The sequence below is a fragment of the Typopeltis vanoorti genome, chromosome 20 (genome assembly GCF_054136105.1).
Source record: "Typopeltis vanoorti isolate ZY-2024b chromosome 20, IOZ_Tvanoo_1.0, whole genome shotgun sequence".
In the NCBI taxonomy this organism is placed as follows: Eukaryota; Metazoa; Arthropoda; class Arachnida; order Uropygi; family Thelyphonidae; genus Typopeltis; species Typopeltis vanoorti.
In genome coordinates, this window is record NC_143568.1 from 71,241,768 (window position 1) to 71,260,885 (window position 19,118).

Genomic DNA, 19,118 nt, shown 5'->3' on the forward strand with positions numbered 1-19,118 from the left:
AGTCTCCGTAGCTCAGTCAGTATAGATGAAGCCCTTTGGTTGGAAAGACCTGGGTTCGAAACTCGTCAGTTATGAGGAAAGAGACCTTTATCTGGTCTCTTTTGATGAAAGATGAATTAGACAGTCATACAGAGGTGGGAGGGGGGGGGGGTTCACCTGGAAACTCAGATTTTTCATCCCCCAGAACAGGCAAACTGGCCCCATAAACACAGATGGATTACAGTCATGAATACATCCCAGATATATGACGGCCCTGAGCCTGGATAAAATGGGGGGGGGGAGAGCAATGGTGAACTACCCTAAAAAATCTCACCAAGAACACTTTTGGGCAATGCTTGCAAAGTCACCTAGAGTCATAAACGACTGAAAAGGAAAACTACCAACACCACTTACTAAAATGATAACATTCTTTTGGATTGCCTTTAGCTTGCATAGCCAATTTCTTTTCATACCCCAATTTAGCTTTACTCACAATAATCATAACTTTTCTGACCTACGCTTTATAGATTTCATTACTCCTCTTACTTAATAAGGTTTCACATCCATTTCACTCCCTCCCTATTTGTTCTTTGAACTCCTGGGATACATTCAGATAATCTCATTTAAACACTTTTTCAAAGATTCCCATGCATTGCTAATATCTTTTCCATGCAGTGACTGATACCATGGGACCAAATATAGTACATTTCCTGAGTTTGTCATAATTTCTAGCTTTGTAGTTCACCATGTAACCTGTCCTAATTGGAACAACTACAGTTAGCTACTTCCTAAAAAGTGCAGCATGATCACTATCACCAACTGGTAGTAATATAGTCACATTCTTAACTGAGACCCCCCCTCCTTCTGATGCTATGATCAAATCGAACACTCTTTGACCTCGAATTCCTTCTTCACATGCTGCGTGATGAAGTTATCTCACAACAACTCAGTAAATTCTCCACCATTCTTATCGTGAGATTTTGCATGATAAGAATGCACTTGCCAAATTCATTTTAACTTCACAATACAAAAATTAGGAAATGATCTTTCTTTCTTAGCACATAAACAAAGCTGTTTCATTTGACAATTAACAGCATTACAGATATATCACTAAATAAATTTAGTTTAATCCTTTATCCAAGTGTGAGCAAATAAAGTTTGTGCCTGAAAGTATCTTCAGGACTTGGGGGTAAGGTGGTACAACACCGGGAAACTCGTTGCAAAGGTGAAGCAAGCTAACATCACTCCTATCCCAGTATCTCCCATAATGCAAAACATCTCCTTGCGGATATATATAATGTTATGCATTAAAGGAAGGGCCACTACCCAGACTAGTTTCGACCTTTATTGAGGTCTCTTCAGTGGGAGCCAGGCCCAAGTGGAGATACCAGGCAGAAGCATTAGCAAGGTCATCTGTACCTATAGGAGTTGCCAAACGGTGTGCCACCTTTTCAATAAATTACTCTGGATTTAGAGAAAGATGTTGAAAGTTTATTTTTCACTTGATTAGACTATAATAAATTTAGTTTAATCCTTTATTCAAGTGTGAGCAAACAAAGTTTGCACCTGAAAGTATCTTCAGGACTGGGATAAGGTGGGACAACATCGGGCAACTCGTTGCAAAGGTGGAGCATGCTAACATCACTCCTGTCTCAGTATTTCCCACTGAAGAGACCTCAATAAAGGTCTAAACTAGTCTGGGTAGTGGCCCTTCCCTTAATGCATAACATTAGACGTATCCGCAAGGAGATGTGTTTTGTATTATGGGAGATACTGAGATAGGAGTGATGTTAGCTTGCTCCACCTTTGCAACGAGTTGCCTGATGTTGTACCACCTTACCCCAGTCCTGAAGATACTTTCAGGCGCAAACTTTGTTTGCTCACACTTGGATAAAGGATCAAACTAAATTTATTATAGTGTAACGAAGTGAAAAATAAACTTTCAACATCTTTCTCTAAATCCAGAGTAATTTATTGAAAAGGTAGCACACCGTTTGGCAACTCCTATAGGTAGAGATGACCTTGCTAATGCTTCTTCCTGGTATCTCCACTTGGGCCTGGCTCCCACTGAAGAGACCGCAATAAAGGTCGAAACTAGTCTGGGTAGTGGCCCTTCCCTTAATGCATAACATTAGACATATCTGCAAGGAGATGTGTTTTGCATTATGGGAGATACTGAGATAGGAGTGATGTTAGCATGCTCCACCTTTGCAACGAGTTGCCCGGTGTTGTACCACCTGAAGATACTTTTAGGCGCAAACTTTGTTTGCTCACACTTGGATAAAGGATTAAACTATATTTGTTATAGTCTAACCAAGTGAAAAATAAACTTTCAAGATATATCACTGTATGTCATAAGGTAATTGTTACATACTTTTATGCCTTGAAATTGTTTAACTTGGAACTGATTCGGTGTAACTGAATAGTTCTGATGCCTGCAGAACAAAAAGGCATTTTCGTAATTTATCTTAAGTCATTTTTGTATTCAACCTATAGTTATTTAAAATCAACTACTTTTGTCTAAAAGAATATTTTAGTGTTGTGTAATGTAATGAAAACCTGGATTATGTACCAAAATAATTGTCAGTATATCATCCAGAGAAAAGATAACAAAAGTATAATAGTACTGCAAACTAGTCTCACAATAGGAAAAAGAAGAAAGAATACTAGATTTTTGAAAATGGACGAGATATCAAAGATAAAAAAAAAAGCATAGCATAAAGGTTATATAACACCACAAGCACTCTCGAAAATACTGTTACATGGAAACCAGAAGAATGGGAAGAAGAAAGTTTTTAAAAAATACAAAATTTCAAAATAGAACAAGCACTGAAAGATATGAAAAATAATAAAATGCCAGGAGAAGATGAAATTACAATAGAAATGATTAAAGCCGCAAGAGAAATATTAACATAAAAAATCTGTTTAATAAATACCAAACAGCTGGAACAATGCTATCATGATTATTTTTATAGCTGTTTAGGCCTATTTTTGTTTAGGAGTACCCCTTTTTTATAATGTCATTGGCTTTTTACTCAATTTTTAGGGCATTACTGATGTTTTATAGTCAGATATATGAAGAATATGTAGGAAGAATAATTCCGACATACCTTTGTGAGATGTTGCTGATTGTCTTCTTATTCAGCGGCAATAAACATTTATCTGCTGTTGAAGTATGACTGAAGGAAAAGTGGGGGATGGAAATGTGGGGATAGAGAGATGTGAGAGAATTATTGGTGAGGTATGTGAATTTTTAAAAACCCGGGTTTTTTTTTTTAAAGGTGGGCAGAGAATTCTTTGGGAATGAGGTGAAAGATAGAAACTTTTGGGGAAGGAGAAGGATATGATGGGATAAGATCAGGGGTGGAAATGAAGGAGTGTAAGCCATTTCGATAGTGCATCGTCTTTGGAGCTCGTGGGGGAATATTATTTTTATGACTATTTAGCCTATTTTTGTTTTGGAGTACTCCATTTTATAATGTCATTGCTTTTTACTCAAATTTTTAGGGTATTACCGATGTTTTATAGACAGATATGTGAGGAATATATAGGAAGAATAATGCAGACATACTTTTGGTGTTTTCTAATCAATCATAAAACAGATTGTTCCCCCAGTCTACGCAGAAGTATTCAAAGTTATCCTGCAATTAATTGCATTGGACCAATTAAGATGAGTGCTGTTGCTCTATGCCCTCTAAAAACTTTCATATATTGATAAAATGCAATCCCACAGTCATGGATGTCTGCAGGGGGACGATGCACTTCCTCCGGGATCGATTAAAAAATTCCACAAATTAATCGTAAAATTGATTGAGATATGTAATCTTACACCCTCAACCCTGGGAACACGTTGTCTATCTTTAAATTTTATTATGGGTTGGCCTGTTTTGCGGGGTAGCCATAGAACACGTGTTTTATTGCAGTAATAAAACTCGTGTTCCTGTTTTGGTTCATCTTTTTCATTTGTGAACAGTGACTGGTTAGTTTGCCCTCTGTCTAGTAAGTTACAGAGTGAATTGTAAATTTATAGTGAAACAAATTTAAACAAAAAAAATACATTTTAAAAAGGTAAATGTATGTAATTTAATATTATTTTACTTGTTAGTTTTATGATTTTTTTTGCTTTTAAACTGAAATAATTTAATTTAGAATTAATTAATTAGTTGATTTTTAATAAAATACCAGTCAATTTTTAAATATATGAAATTGTGCTAAAAACTATTAATTCTGAATGCCTTTTTTTTTTTTCCCAAGAATTAAAGATCATTAAAATCGATGCAAAATGAAAATAATGTATTTATAGTTTACATCGACAAATAATTACATAAAAAAAGCTAAAAGACGTTTATAATTATTTGTCTCCAACCTTCCCTCCCCCCTTCCTGGAAAACATGACAGCACACCCAACCGAAATGATCACATGACGCCGCTGGTGTGCACACATACTGAGTTGTATAACGTGATTTCTGCTGTGGCTCTGTTGGAGAGGATCCTTTAGTTTGGAATCATTAGCTAGTGGAATGGGAGCTTTTGTATTCAAAAAATTAGTTAAAAATGGATATAATGGACATTTAGCACCTGCAAAGTTCAGAACAAGCAATTCTCAAACTTGGCAGATGTTATGTAGGTGGTTCAGTGTTCATATTATCATTATTAATTTCCTGATGTATATACCCTTGGGAATGTACAATATACGGTGCTGTCTGATGGGATGTAATCATGGAATTCTGTAATTGACATTCATTGGAATGATTGATTTTTGTAGGTTGTTAGATTTCATGTGATTTGCTGTATTTTGTGAATTCCACCTATGAGAAGTTGTAAATCTGTAATATGTTAGTACCATGAATGAACTAAAGATATCCAAAAATCATTCTTACAAGACAAACTTTTCTTGGGCTGTTGCATGTAGAGCAGGATGGTGGTCTCACATACACACACTAGGTGATGAAAATCATTTGCTGTTTAATGTAGTATCTAACGGTATATTATTAGTAGTAGTAGTACCTAATAATAGTATCAATTACTGTATACTATATATAGAAATAGATTATGCAGCTTCCTTCACTTCCTTAGCAGTTTCTTTTTCTTTTTTTTAATAGGTTGCAAAAGATAGCAGTGTTGAAAAACTTATAGCAAAGCTGCAAAAGTGGTACATGGAAAATGAAGGTATGGGTTATTGCTGCAATGAAATTTAATTCCAAATTTTAAGTGGTCTAAATTAGCTATGTGAAACTTGTACTAAAAAAAGGTTTGTTCTTTATGTGATTCAATAGATGAAGCTGTTCAGTCTGTGTGTGCTTTTACAGTACATGCTATTTCCACCCATAGCCCAGATGTATTTCGAAATCATGCAGATGTGGTTTTACCACTGGTATTTTTTGCAATGCATACAAAATCTAGTTCAGGTAAGAAACTTCAATAGTCTTGAAATATTATATTTCTTTAGATTATATGGCATTTAATTATCAATAGAGGTCAAATTCCAGCATAATAAACTTCACAATAATGAAATTTTCAGAATAATGAACAATTTTCTTTTGTTTGAAAGAACTTACTCAATAAAATATATCAAATATATCTCTTTTAATTAGAATATTTGGTATAAAAATCTTTATCAAAATAAAAATTAAATTAAATTCACATACCACTGCAATTTGCACATTGATTACATTTATCTTTGTAGATAGATAGAGAGTACAGTAGCATTTTCAAATGATGTTTTATATGTTGCCCAAGTTCATCACAATAATCTATTATGAAATAAACAATGGGACATAGATTATGGAAAAGAAAATACAATATTTCCAATATCATTGCCATTTTTGAATTATCCAGTTATTCCATATGAAGAGCTATTCAATCTTCTGTTCTTGCACATACTGTGTATTGCATAATTATTGTAGATTACATAGAAGTGATTTAATTATTTTTTTAATTCGATAACCATTGAAATATAGTAAAAGATTGAAAGATGAGGATATTGTTAGAAGGATAGAATGTAATTCTATCCTTCTAATGATAAAAGAGCATAAAGCACAGAATGGGCAGGAGCAGTGTTGTTGATGATAGCAAAATATTTACAAACAGTAAGAGCAGAAGTTTAGCAAGGAAGCTGGTACATTCGAAGCTGTCTTATATGAGATAAAACCAACAGGAAAAAATATTGATTGCTGTTGTATAGGCCAAGGGTGCGAGAAAAGATGTGGATGATATGCATTAGCAAATTAGCCCAGTGAGCATAGAATAATGAAAGTTTTTTTCACTTGGTTATATTATAAATTAAAAGTGCCAAGAAATTACATTCTTGGTTTCATCCTTTATGTGCACACTTGGTTGCTTACACTTGGATAAAGTCACTTCACTGCTGGGCTACTTGTGTATAGAGGCTAATGGCTTCACATCATTTCATTATTATTATCCTATAATGCAATGCCGAATAATATGGTTTCATGTGGTATGGGAAGGGCCGCTACTACCCAGACTGGTTTTGATCCTTATTGAGGTCTCATTGGTGGAAGCCAAACCCAGAAGTGATACCAAAGTTGAACTAATGCAGAAGTCATATTTCCATATACAAGTAGTCAAAAGGTGCACACCTTATTACTAAAATACTCTGGATTAGAGATAGATAGTGAAAGTTTTTTCACTTGGTTATATTATAAATTAGATGCCAAGAAATTATATTCTTGGTTTCATCCTTCATCCAAGTGTAAGCAAATAAAATTGCTCATAGAGTAACTTTGCAACTGAGCTACTTGTATATAGAGGTTGATGACTTCACGTCAATTTCCTTAGTATTCCATAATGCAATCCACATTCCTTACGGACATGTAATGCTCTGCATTATGAGAAAGGCCACTACCTGGACTGGTTTTTACCTTTAATTAGATGAAAAAGTAAAGGGAGAAAGAAAAGATAGATAGTATGAGATATAGAGAAAAGGCCTGTCTTTTATATCGTTATATAGACAAGGGCTGTCAATTTTCCTTTTTCACCAGTCTCATGCAGATGAACAACCAAAAGGCCAATTGAAACTAAAGCGCAAAGATGACAGATACCCAGGTGATTAGCCTTATCTGAGTTAACTGCCTTGAGTTTGCCTTCTCTGTCTGGGATTACCCTCCAGTCATCCCTGCAATTGACCATAAGACCACATTGATCCAAGAGAATGGAACCATTTAAAAAAACTCTCATAACAAAAATATACAGAATTTTATATTTTGTAGAATGCTTCTTTCTAAATACAAAAATCGTCTGACCGAACAATAAAATTCATTAAAATAAAATATTTTAAAGCATTTGTATATCATATTCCTAGTTTTCAAATCCATTTTTCTTTCTAACTTTCTATAAACAGTATTTTAATTCATTAATTGTAAAAAATCAAAATTCTCTCCCCATTGCTGACAGGTGGTGGGTACTGCAAAAAAAAAAAAAAAAGAACCTGTTGTAAGTGATGGAATGCTCAATGCATTACATAATCTGTTCCAAATATGCAGGGCAAGAGGGCAGCTGTAGAATGCATGTTCTACTATTCCATATAGTAGAACATGCTTGGATTAAAGTCTTGGATTAAAGTACCTCTCCATTTGATTGTATTGACTGGAAGGCAGCCATATGCAATTCTCCAAGCAAGATCCCTCCTGTTAGGGTATCCTTGGAACTTTTATGGAAAATTCCAAGGATACCCTAACATGGAAAGAATGTCAATGCCAGAATGTTGTAGCAATCTTAGAATTAAGGAACAATCTCAGCTTTCCTTTTTCCTTTTGGACCTTTATAATCATTTACTCCAAACAGGTGAAGATGAAAACCCAGGTAGTACTAGAGAAGGTCAGCAACATTTTATGGATTTTTGAAACTGTATTGCTTAAGTACAGTTCACAGCAAAAGAAATTAAAGATTTCTTTGTACCAAATTTTATGTTTTTTAATGGCAAGAATGTCAGAATGTTGTAGTATTAAGGAACATTCTCAGCTTTTGGACCTTTATAATCATTTACTCTGAAAAAAAATTGCACAGGCTTACTATATAATTGCTTTTTTTCAGCTTCTGTGATGTCTGTAATATTTATTATGTACAACTGAGCAGGGAAGATTATGGTTTTGAGCTCAGCAATCCCTCGATTAATGCACCTAATGCGTTCTTTAAAACAGGTGCATTAATCAAAAATGTACTAATCGAATGTAATAGCCTATGGGAAAAAATATAATTTATTCCTCAAATTTCTTTGGGGACCCTTAATTTTTTTATAAAAGAATTAGGGTATATCTCAGGGCCTAGTTAAAGGGAAACCATGAAGCTGAAAGACAATAAAACATATTCAGAATATAAATTTATTATTTTACTTCTTAACAAAGAATTGAGCTAATGTAGTTTGGTAGGCATTCTGTTTCTTTTTTTTTTCATACAATTGACGGTATGGTCCTATTGCCTCTTCTACTACTTATGCAAATTTTACTGCTTCTGTCTTCATCAGGGTCAGCCTCTGAGCAGTGCTGCTTAAAAACTTTGATTGTACGAAAAAAAATTTCAAATTATTTCTGTGAAATCTCTTTGGGCTTGTCGGTGATTAAATTTACTTCATATTCTTCAGGATCTTCCTTCTGTGCATCTAAATTTAGCAGGTCAGAATAACTCATTTTCTCAGAATGAGATTTAATTAACTTAGATTCATTTGAAAAGCCTCTAAAATCATTTGCACAACGTGGAAGAATGTGCTTCCAAATGGCTTACATATTGCTTGCAGTAATTTCATTTCGACTCTATAACAGGCTGAGATTTCTCTGATTTGATAAAAGTCTTGGAAGGCATTTGTTTCCAAAAAAGGCCAGTTTCATTGACATTAAATATTTGTTGGTCACAATAGAGCCCCCCCCCCCCCTTTCTTCCACAATTTTCTTCAAAATCTCTGGATAATTTGCATCCACCTCCTTATCTGCACTTGCATCTTCGCCTGTGATTTAAAAATTACATAGGCTATTTCTCTTTTTGAAATGCTCAAACCACCCAGCACTAGCATCGAATTCTTCTTCTCCATCATTGATAGCTCTTTCAAAATTCCAAGGTTGCAATGAGACTTAATGCTTTTGATTTAATAAGGTCGGTGCTTAGCGGGATCCATTTTGGGTTATGATCTTCGATCTATGTAGAAAGAAGTATCTCTAATTCAATCATTATAATACTTTGATTTCGAGTGCATGCATGATGAACAAGCATCCTTTACTTTTGCTTTGTATTCAGCAACTTTGCTTAAAATTGCTCTTGTAGTTGATTCACCCATTTTTTGTGTTGTCTTATCTTTGCTCTGGACTCACCTTGTTCATTTTTCTTTATTATTTCAAGCTTTTCTTCCAATGAGATTACTTTTCAAATCATTTTCACACTACCACTTTTTTGCTCACTAATTCTTTTACTCATGATGAAAGGTTGGGAAAATAATTTAAAATAAAAAAAAAAGTAAGGAAAACAATTGCAAAGGAGACACGAGATAGCATTATCAAAATGCTATGTACTTAGTAGACATAAATTTTGATGGTAAATTGGAACACAGTGTACATGGAAATAGTGTAGTATGCCATTAAAAAATTATTTTGTAAAATGTTTTAAATCAGTAATAAATTATTTCATCCTGGTGAGTGATTTTTTTAAAATAGCCATAAAAAATGCATAGATAGAAATTTTTTTAAATCTGTAACATTTATTTTTAAGATGTATATAGGCGCATTAATCGAATTTGGGTATAGAAAAAAAATGCCACACTAATTGGAAGCACATTAATCGAGGGATTGCTGTACTATGACTTTAGAAGGAAAGGAAAGTAGCCCAATTTTCCAGTCTTCTAAGGTTTCAATGTTCTTTGATATAAGTTCTTGAACTGGTAATATTGGATAAGTGGAGAAGGGAATTCCAAATATGATGAGGAGTTCTCTCTTAGGAGTTAGTCCAAAAGGAATGCCTCCAAGATCCCACTTTCCAAAAACTCTTAATTTTGTCTTGTCTGCATTAGCAGTTAATCCATTGATCTTGCTGAATTTTTCCAAAATACCAAAAAATATGTATATGGAATCATTATTGATCAGAGTTCCCACAACATTTTTGGCATATGCTAATACCTTCTTTTCCTTCATAGTTGAAGGAACTGTTTTCCTCACACAGTACATGTATTGTCGATTTCTTTAAGAAGGGTTCAAGAACCATTGCAAAGAGCAATGGACTAAGAGGTCAAGCAACCTTGTTTGACTCCTTTTTGAATTTTGACTGGGTCTGAACCCATTAACTAGGAGGCAGGTAGTTGAATTGGCAGAGGAGGCTCCTTTAATAATGGATAGCAGCTTTTCACCCAAACCTATTTGTGGAAGATGTAGAACAGAAAGGGATGCCAGGCATTATCAAATGCTTGAGTAAGGTATACTGATTTCACTGCCATTGGCTGCTTTTTTTGTATTAAGTGGAGTAGATCACATAGCAGAAACAGATTAAATTCTACTGCCCAGCCTGGAACTCCATACACCTGTGTGCTTTTAATTATATATCTCATTCCTACTTGGAGACTGTTATTGATAATGCAGAAAAATATCTTGTAGTCAGTATTAGATAGAGAAATAGGTTCTCTAGCTGCTGATTAAGGTGTGATCTCTATTACATTTTGGAATGAGAATGGTATGGCTTGCTACAAATTCACTTGGTATGTGTCCTGACGAGAGAAAATAATTAAACAGTATAACTAGAATGGGAAGAATAAAATCCCATGCCTCTTAGTAAAGTTCTATCCCTAGACCATCAGCCTGAGAATTTTATTCTTTATAGGTTGTGGTAATTTCAGATGCTGTAATGGGCCTGTCAAGCCGATCTTGGATGTGAACAGGAAAGCCATTAATGTTCCAAGAGTTATTATTTCCCACAGTACTATTGTCTTCAAACAGATTTTTGTAGTGTTTTTGAACAGATTCAATTTAAAGAGCTATTTTGCTCTTTATACAGATAGCTGTACATAGAGAACTAAAATATACATTTTTACAAGAAAATTTAAGTGAATTCCTACTGTAAAAAGTCGATGTTTTAGATAATTTATTTTGGCAGCATCGAATTTTTACACCACATAGCAGAAGAACTCTTTAGGATTTCCTTGGCCTGCTCAGCTAATTTCTTCTCATAATCTGATTTTGCCTTTCTAATCATGTTGTTCATCTTTCTTACCTGAGCCTTGTACTGCATGTTCACTTGATGATTACCTTTCCCCTTGTGTTCTCCACAATTTTTTTTTCCAACTCTTGCTTAATGATATTACTCATCCATCTAATTCCTACTGATTTATCCTCCTGATCTTAGGTATATGTTATATGTTCTGATATTATTATTACATCACCTCCAGGGAGTCCGAAGACTCATCGAGGGAGGGCATCTACTCTACTCTTCGTCTCACTACTCCACCAACCTTCATCATCTAACACCAACGCCATTTACTGCCGACTACCACCACTAATACTTTTACAGACAATCACAAACATCCATGGCCATGGTGGGATTCAAACCTGCAGCCTTTTGGCTGGATATTATGACTGTGGTTAAATTGGTTACCCTGTAACAGATAGCATTAACAGATATCTCATTTTTCAGCCTATAATTGAGTTTACTAAATCCACATGCTAAGTCATTATTTCCTAAACTTTTTTTTATCATGGAACTTTCCATCTCACAATATATTTACAGAATGCTTATATTCTCTGCACCATCAGTGCCATGTAAATACAAGAATGTGTGAGCAGAGGGCTGCTTTGTTTTATCCACCTAAATGATTCATAATATCAGTTCACTTCTGCCTCTCCCCCAATCTGTGAACTCCAGGCTAAATTGCACAAGAATGGCATATTAGATTATTATATTGATAAGTTTTCGTAGATGTCATTACCTCTGTGGATACTTCTCTATGAAAATCCTGCCAAAATAAAGCACTCTGCTGTCTGTTTGATTATTACTTCATACTGGTAATTACTGATACATTTATGACCCAAAACAAAAATAGTGTTAAAAATTATAATGATACAAAAGTGGTGAATGCTACAAATATGCAAAAAAATTTTTTTTTAATTATTGATTACAATTTTTTATGGAATAATTGTTCGTATTTAACAGAACACAATTTGTGAAACGCTGTGATAGGCAGTAAATTCATAGCTATGAACCTTTCGTAGTGTGACAATTTCGATAATTGGAAAATATCCTGTCACAAGCACCTTTCTGACGCAGCTCCCTTAGCAACTGTCCCAATGCTGAAATATTATTACACTGCTAATACTAGGATAAAGTAGTAAATTGGAAATACATGCAATTAACACATTCAGTTCATTGCATGTGTTCTCTACCATTTTGTGTAGGGCCTGCTCTGTAGTCCCCCACCTACTCTCTCATGAGAGAGTAGGTGGGGGACCTGAAGGAAAATTTCTGGAGGAAAAATTACATATTTGTGATTGTTTTTAGGGGGTGGATAAATTTCTTTCTCCAATGTGAGACTGTTGTGTTATTGAAGGCTTGAAGTGTCTTGAAAAAGCTCGGTGTTTGGTCTCTACTCTTGAAAAGCTTCATATTTAGTCTCTATCCTTGAGCAGGGGTCACTGGATTATGTAAAAAAATTATGTTGTTTGTTTGTTTATTCTTGAAGGCAAAGTAAAAAGAAAGTGTTGGAATTGTAGATAAATTGTATTATTGGTATGTAATTTTTGTGTCTTATTTCTAGAAACATTACCATTAATTTCTTACTCATATTTATTTATTTATATTTTGCTTATGCTATCACTTGATTTTCAGATAACACCAGTAACAGTAATGCAAAATATTGGCAAGAAATTTGGCTTGAATTTACTCCAGGTAAATGCTGATTGTAATGTTGAGATATATTTTAAATTAAGGGTTACCTTTTTTTTTTAATAACTTACAAGTGTAATTAATTGTTTTTTTTATTTAAGTTAATCAAAAAAGAAAATCGCTAACCTTTTATTCCCATATAGGGAGTATGCGAGACTGTTTTAGCCCTATTTAACTTTTGAAGACTGAGTGCACAGTTCAGTCTCCACTGGTAGCCAATCAGATAATTGGCCCAAGGCTATCACTAATTTAAGCAGCCTGCAGTGAAGGGACAGCTCAACAAATGCCACCATCTCGTGGTCCCTAACACAATATTTTTAGTCTGAAATAGTATGGGTTCTACGGTTGATTTTCTTGAGCTTACAGGATGAAAAACCCGAGTTTCTAGGGAAAAAAACCAGCTTGCCCATGCCAGAGATCAACTGACTCAGAAACGGGTTAAAAGAAGCTTAGAAAAAGTTCCTCTGGTCAGTGACTAGACTTAAACTTAAGTCTATCTTTTTGCAATTTCGTACTGAGGAGTGCAAACATTACTTCCACTGAGTTACACAGGCTCTTATTTAAGTAACATAATAACTTACTTGAGTTATTATTATTGTTTTTTTATTATTATTTTCTTGACCTCAGTGGAGTCACAAGACTCATGATGGGAGGTCAAAACTAGTAAACACAGGCTATCATACTACTCCTTATGTTCATCTACCTTTTGCACTTTTACTGGCCTCTCACGTAATGCATTCCATGCTCATCCCATTCTCCATGCAAAAAAAACTACTACTTACACTTTTACTCACTACTTCCTTTTGTAACTTCAAGCAGGGATGGCCCTTGTCTTTTTTTCCTTCTCCTTGTTCTACAGTACGAAAATTCTCCTCAGTGTTAATACGATTATAACCCTTCAACAACTTAAATGTCTCAATCATGCCTTCCTCATTGTCTTCTATCCACCATACTCTGCATGCCCTTAGTCTGTCCTCATAATCAACATTGTACAGTCCTGCTATTATTTTTGTTATCCATCTCTGCACCCTTTCAAGGTTACATCATCCCCATAAATCCCAATGGCCATATCTCAGCACAGAAATCCAGATGTGGTCTGAGCAAAGCTTTATACAATGGGAACACCACATTGTATAAAGTGGTGTTCAATATGTCCTCAGAACTTCAAATCTCTATCCACAATCACCCCAAAATCCGTTGCTTCCTCTACTTCTTTCAGTATAACCTCACTAAATGGGTATGAAGCATCCCATCCATGAATCCCAAATTTTAAAACCTTACATTGAGTTGTATTAAACTGACATCTGATTCATTTGCCCAACTTTCCAACCTTTTCAAATCATCCTCTTGAAGAGCCGAAACATTCAGTACTATACTATACTAATAACCCCCCTAAGGTTCACATCATCTGCAAACAACTGAACATCTCCCTATATTCCTGTGACAATATCATTGACTCAAAGATTGAACAGCAATGGTCCCAGGACTGAACCCTGTTCATCTCCACTTGTAACCTTCCTACTTCCTGATATCTACCAGAGAGCCAATCAGCAATGAAATCCACTAACCTGAGATCGAAATGTGTATGTTGCAACTTAAAAATCACATGTCAAATGCCTTTGAAAAATCCAAAAAAATGACAGTGTATGCTTACCCTAATCTCCTGCTCTTGTTACTTTGTTGTAAAAGGTAACCAGATTACTAAAGCAAGAACACTCTTTAACAAATCCATGCTGGCCTGAATAAATAATATTGCCCGCATCTGCCCAGTTCTATATACAAGCTCTTACCACTTTCTCCAAAATCTTAACAACTACAGAAGTAACACAAACAAACAGTTTGATAATTCCATTCTTCTGCCACCCTTATGCAATGGTACTACTATGTTACCTTACTTCCACACTCTAGGAACCTATCATATTGTAACGCTTTCATTAAACACCCAAGCTAATGCCACAATCAGTTCCATAACACGTTTCCTTAAAACGTGATGAAATTCCATCTAGTACCCTGCCTTATTGACATTTAGCATATGCATTATTTGGAATACATCCTCTTCTTCACTTCTGACATTGCATCACTCATTATCCTTCCAGGAATGAAGCCTGCTGTACCGAGATGAAACACTCTAATAAAGTGATCGTTAAATAGCTCATCTGTTATCTGCTTTGGTCACCTGATTCCCATCTCCATCCAGCAAGGTAATCCACCAACTATCAGTTTTGCTCCTACTCGCCACATAGCATAAAAAAATTCCTTGGGATTCTTCTTTGGATTGCAGTGCCAGTCTCCTCTCATATATTCCCCATGCAATTGTACTTCATCTCTCTCTTTATATGTCTTCCATAATCTCTTTTTCTTCTGCGATTGCCCTTTTATTTCTCTTATCCATTTGACTCCAAATTGCTTTATCTTCACTCAAGGTATATAATCTGCCATTGCTGTCAATAACTTTTTCTAAAGTATCTCCCATGCAGTATTGACCCCCTCTTCCTTCAAATTTTTTCATTCATTGTACTGCTGCAAGTTGGTTTCTAAGTCTATGATAGTTGCTTTTCTTATAATTCCACATAAATTCTTTCTGTTTTGATACCTCCACATACCTGTTCAAAGTCAGGACTACATGGTCACTAATGGGGTAGGCAAGCATGTCATCTTAGTCACAATCAGATCCTCAGATGCTATGACCAAATCCAAAATTCTGTATTGTTATGTTACCTCCACTATATGCTGCCTAAGACAGTTGTCCTTCAAGAAATCAAAAAAATTCAGTAACCTTATTGCTGCATGCTGAAGTTCCCTCGTAATGATCACTTTGCACTTGCCAGACTAATTTGCCTAAACATTTCCTGCTCATCACCAGTTATATTCCCATCCTATGAAATATGTGGTCTTATAATACCTATTTCACACTGTATATACTCTCAAACCCATTAACGTTATCTTCACTGTGATTCTCCACCCTGAGAGGACACAATTCATTTCTTATCATGAGTAACACTCCACTACCACCACCACCGCCATGTTTACCTCCCCTATCCTGCTGGAATATGCTGTATCCTTTGACTTCTATCTGTCTTAGAAATCCCTCCTCAGTTAACCTAGTGTCACTGATATCAACAACTTTTGGAGAGGCTAAGTCGATCAATGCCACAAACTTATTCCTTTTATTTCTTAAGCTCCTAACATTTGTAAAACCAGTCCATTGCCAGTATTCTTATAGCCTATAAGGTGCATAGTTGAGAAATCATGGGAATATACTAAGGCTGTGTGTTTGAATTTTATAGATCTGGAAAAGGCATATGAAAAGGTGAAAAGAGGAAAACTGTTCAAAACACTATAGTTATATGATGTAAATGGAGCATTATATCAAGTTACTCTATATTTGAATTGTAAGTCAAGCGTTAGAATTGAAGCAGTTCAATTCTAACACCTGTTCAAATCTAATTCCACTGTTCCTCACCATCTATATACAACTTTCCTTCATATTATGAAGGAAAGTTGTATTAAATCTGATATCAAAATTGGGGATGTTAATCTCAGCATTTTACGTTATACAAATCATGTTATACTTATAAATAAATCCAATACAAATCTGAAAGGTTACTTGACATAACTGTTGTGATAAAATAAATTTGATATGAAAATCAACAATAAAAAAGACAGTGACACCATTGTCTTTTTTTATTGTTTACTATATTTTTAAGCAGAATTATCATAGCTGTTATGGTAGTTGGAGTAGATGATATTCAACCAGAAATGCTCAAGTGTGGAGGTATAAAGTCTTAGAGTGGCTGCACTGCATAGTTCAGAAGGCTTGGACAGTGGGATGAGTACCAGATGATTGGAGTAGAGCTCTCATAGTACCCATACATAAAAAGGGAAATAAAAACTGAATGTGAGAATTACAGAGGTATTTTTCTACTGAATGTTCCTGGTAAGATTTATGCAAGTATACTTGAGAAATGGTTGAGAAGGATTGTGGAAGAGAGAAGCTTGGTGAAGAACAAGCTGGATTCAAGCCAAATAGAGGCTGTCAGGTTTAGCTTTTCATTTTATGACAAATAGTTGAGAAATCATGGGAATATAACAAAGATCTGTATTTAAGTCCTGTAGATCTGTTTTGTTGATCGTTCTGGGATCAAGGGTTAGGGCAGACCTCGATTAAAATGGACTGATAACATCAAAAAATTGACAAATTCCTCCCTTTCTCAACTGACACCAAGAACAAAAGACCGAGATGATTGGAGGAGGATAACAAAGAATATCGCCTACTAGCCATAGTTTATTTAGGACTACGGGAGAGTAAGAAAAATCTATATGACAAGGTGCCAAGAGAAAAGGTATTCAAAATACTGCAGTTGTATGATGTCAGTGGGGCATTAGATCAAGCAATACTTAGTCTTTATTTGAGTTGTAAGTCAGCAGTTAGAATTGAATTAAGTACAAGAAGATGGTTTAATGTTAAATCTGGTGTCAGACAAAGATGTACATTATCCCCTCTGTTATTCATTATCTATGTGGATCACATTATGAAAAAAAGTGGTATTAAACGTGATATCGAAATTGGAGATGTTAATGTCAGCTCTTTGCTTTATGCAAATGATGTTATACTTCTAAATAAATCTGCTACAAGTCTGCAAGATTCCCTAACTAAATTAAATAACTGTTTTAATAGATATGGTATGAAGATCAGCAATAACAAGACAAAGACAATGAATGGAAATAGGCAAAGGCATTGAAAATGTGAACTGCATTGTGAATAGAGAACCTGTGGAACAAGTAAAACATTTCAGCTACTTAGGCATGATTTTTAGTGAAGGTGGTAAATTAAATATGGAAATAGACAACAGAATCAACAAAACTGGTATGGTAGGAAATCAACTGAATAAATTCATATGGAATAAGAGAGAAATTAGTCAGAACACTAAATTAGCTGTATACAAGACAGTGTTCAAGCCAATTTTAACTTATGGATCTGAGAACTGGGTTAGAAGTAAAATGATCAAAAACTAGAGACTGCAGATATGAGAGTCCTGAGAAAAATTAAGGGTGCGAACAGATGGCATTAATGGCAATATCATATTAAAAATAAGGATATTAGGAAAGAACTTGACATTATTAGTATCCAGGAATGTGTTAGCAGAGCTAATCTGAGCTGGATAGGTGGTAAAAAGTGCCTTAGAAGAAAGAAATATAAGATCTGATGATATGGGAGTCTTCATAGGTAACAGACTGGTTTGGAGGAAAATTGTAGATAGGAAGTTAGTAATGATGTAAATTTTTCATGTAGTACTATCATATCCTGTACACCCCTTGAGGGTATATGTCAGGAATGTGATGATGATACGGTACAAAGTCTCATCTCATCTTCTTTATACCCTCTTTTGCCTTGCAGTGTCGAGGGTCCATTGATCATTGGACCTCAATCCGTTTACAGAATAAGGTGGTCAGCCCTATGCCCCGGTATATCCTATGGCTATACCGGGGCATAGTGTTAAGTTCTCAAGGCCAGTTTGCCTGCTTTGCGGGATGAAAAACCCCAGAATAAACTGAGTAAAAAACCCTGCTGTCCACGCCCAAGACTAGCTAACTTGGCTATGGCTGAGGAAGATCCTTCAGCTCCTCACGTCACCAACGGGAATCGAACCTAAGGACACTCCTTCCCCAGGCATATGGTTGCGAAGCACATAGCCACTAGGCTAACTGCGCGGACTGGTACAAAGTCAACTGAATAAATTCATTTGGAATAAAAGAGAAATTAGTTAATATACTAAACTAACTACATTCAAGACAGTGTTCAAACTAGTTTTAACTTTGAATGTGAGAATTACATCTGATCTAAGAGCTGGATTAGAAATAAAACACTTGATCAAAGACTGGAGAACACAGATATGAGAGAAAGATAAGGGGTGTGAACAGATGGCATCACTAGCAGTACCATATTAAAAATGTGACTATTAGGAAAGAACTTGCCATTGTTAGTATTCGGGAATATGTTAGCAGAGATAATCTCATGAGATATGGTTACTTAAACAGAATGGAAGAGGAGAGAGAGAGAGATTAGCAAAACAAATGTTCTTTGTCAGGTTGGCAAGAAAAAGACTCAGAGGAAGATCAAAATGTAGGTAGATTGATACCGTAAAAAGAAGACAGATTGAAGGCTTGACTGGTTAATTTGGAGGAAAATTGTAGTTCAGAAGTTAGTAACGATGTAACCTTTACATTTAGTGCTGTCATAATTGAGATTCGAGACTACATTTTGATTGGTC

At 35.2% G+C, this 19,118-nt stretch overlaps 1 protein-coding gene across 1 annotated transcript in view; it reads left to right on the forward strand.

Annotated features, from left to right (window-relative positions):
* The window catches only part of LOC150095553 (proteasome adapter and scaffold protein ECM29), a 691,438-nt gene that overhangs the window by 579,265 nt on the left and 93,055 nt on the right, over window positions 1–19,118 (forward strand). Inside the window, exons 37-39 of the mRNA XM_090409825.1 lie at window positions 5,082–5,148; window positions 5,256–5,387; window positions 12,790–12,849. Of these exons, the coding sequence (XP_090265951.1) occupies window positions 5,082–5,148; window positions 5,256–5,387; window positions 12,790–12,849 (259 nt within the window). The remainder of the gene's footprint in view (window positions 1–5,081; window positions 5,149–5,255; window positions 5,388–12,789; window positions 12,850–19,118) is intronic.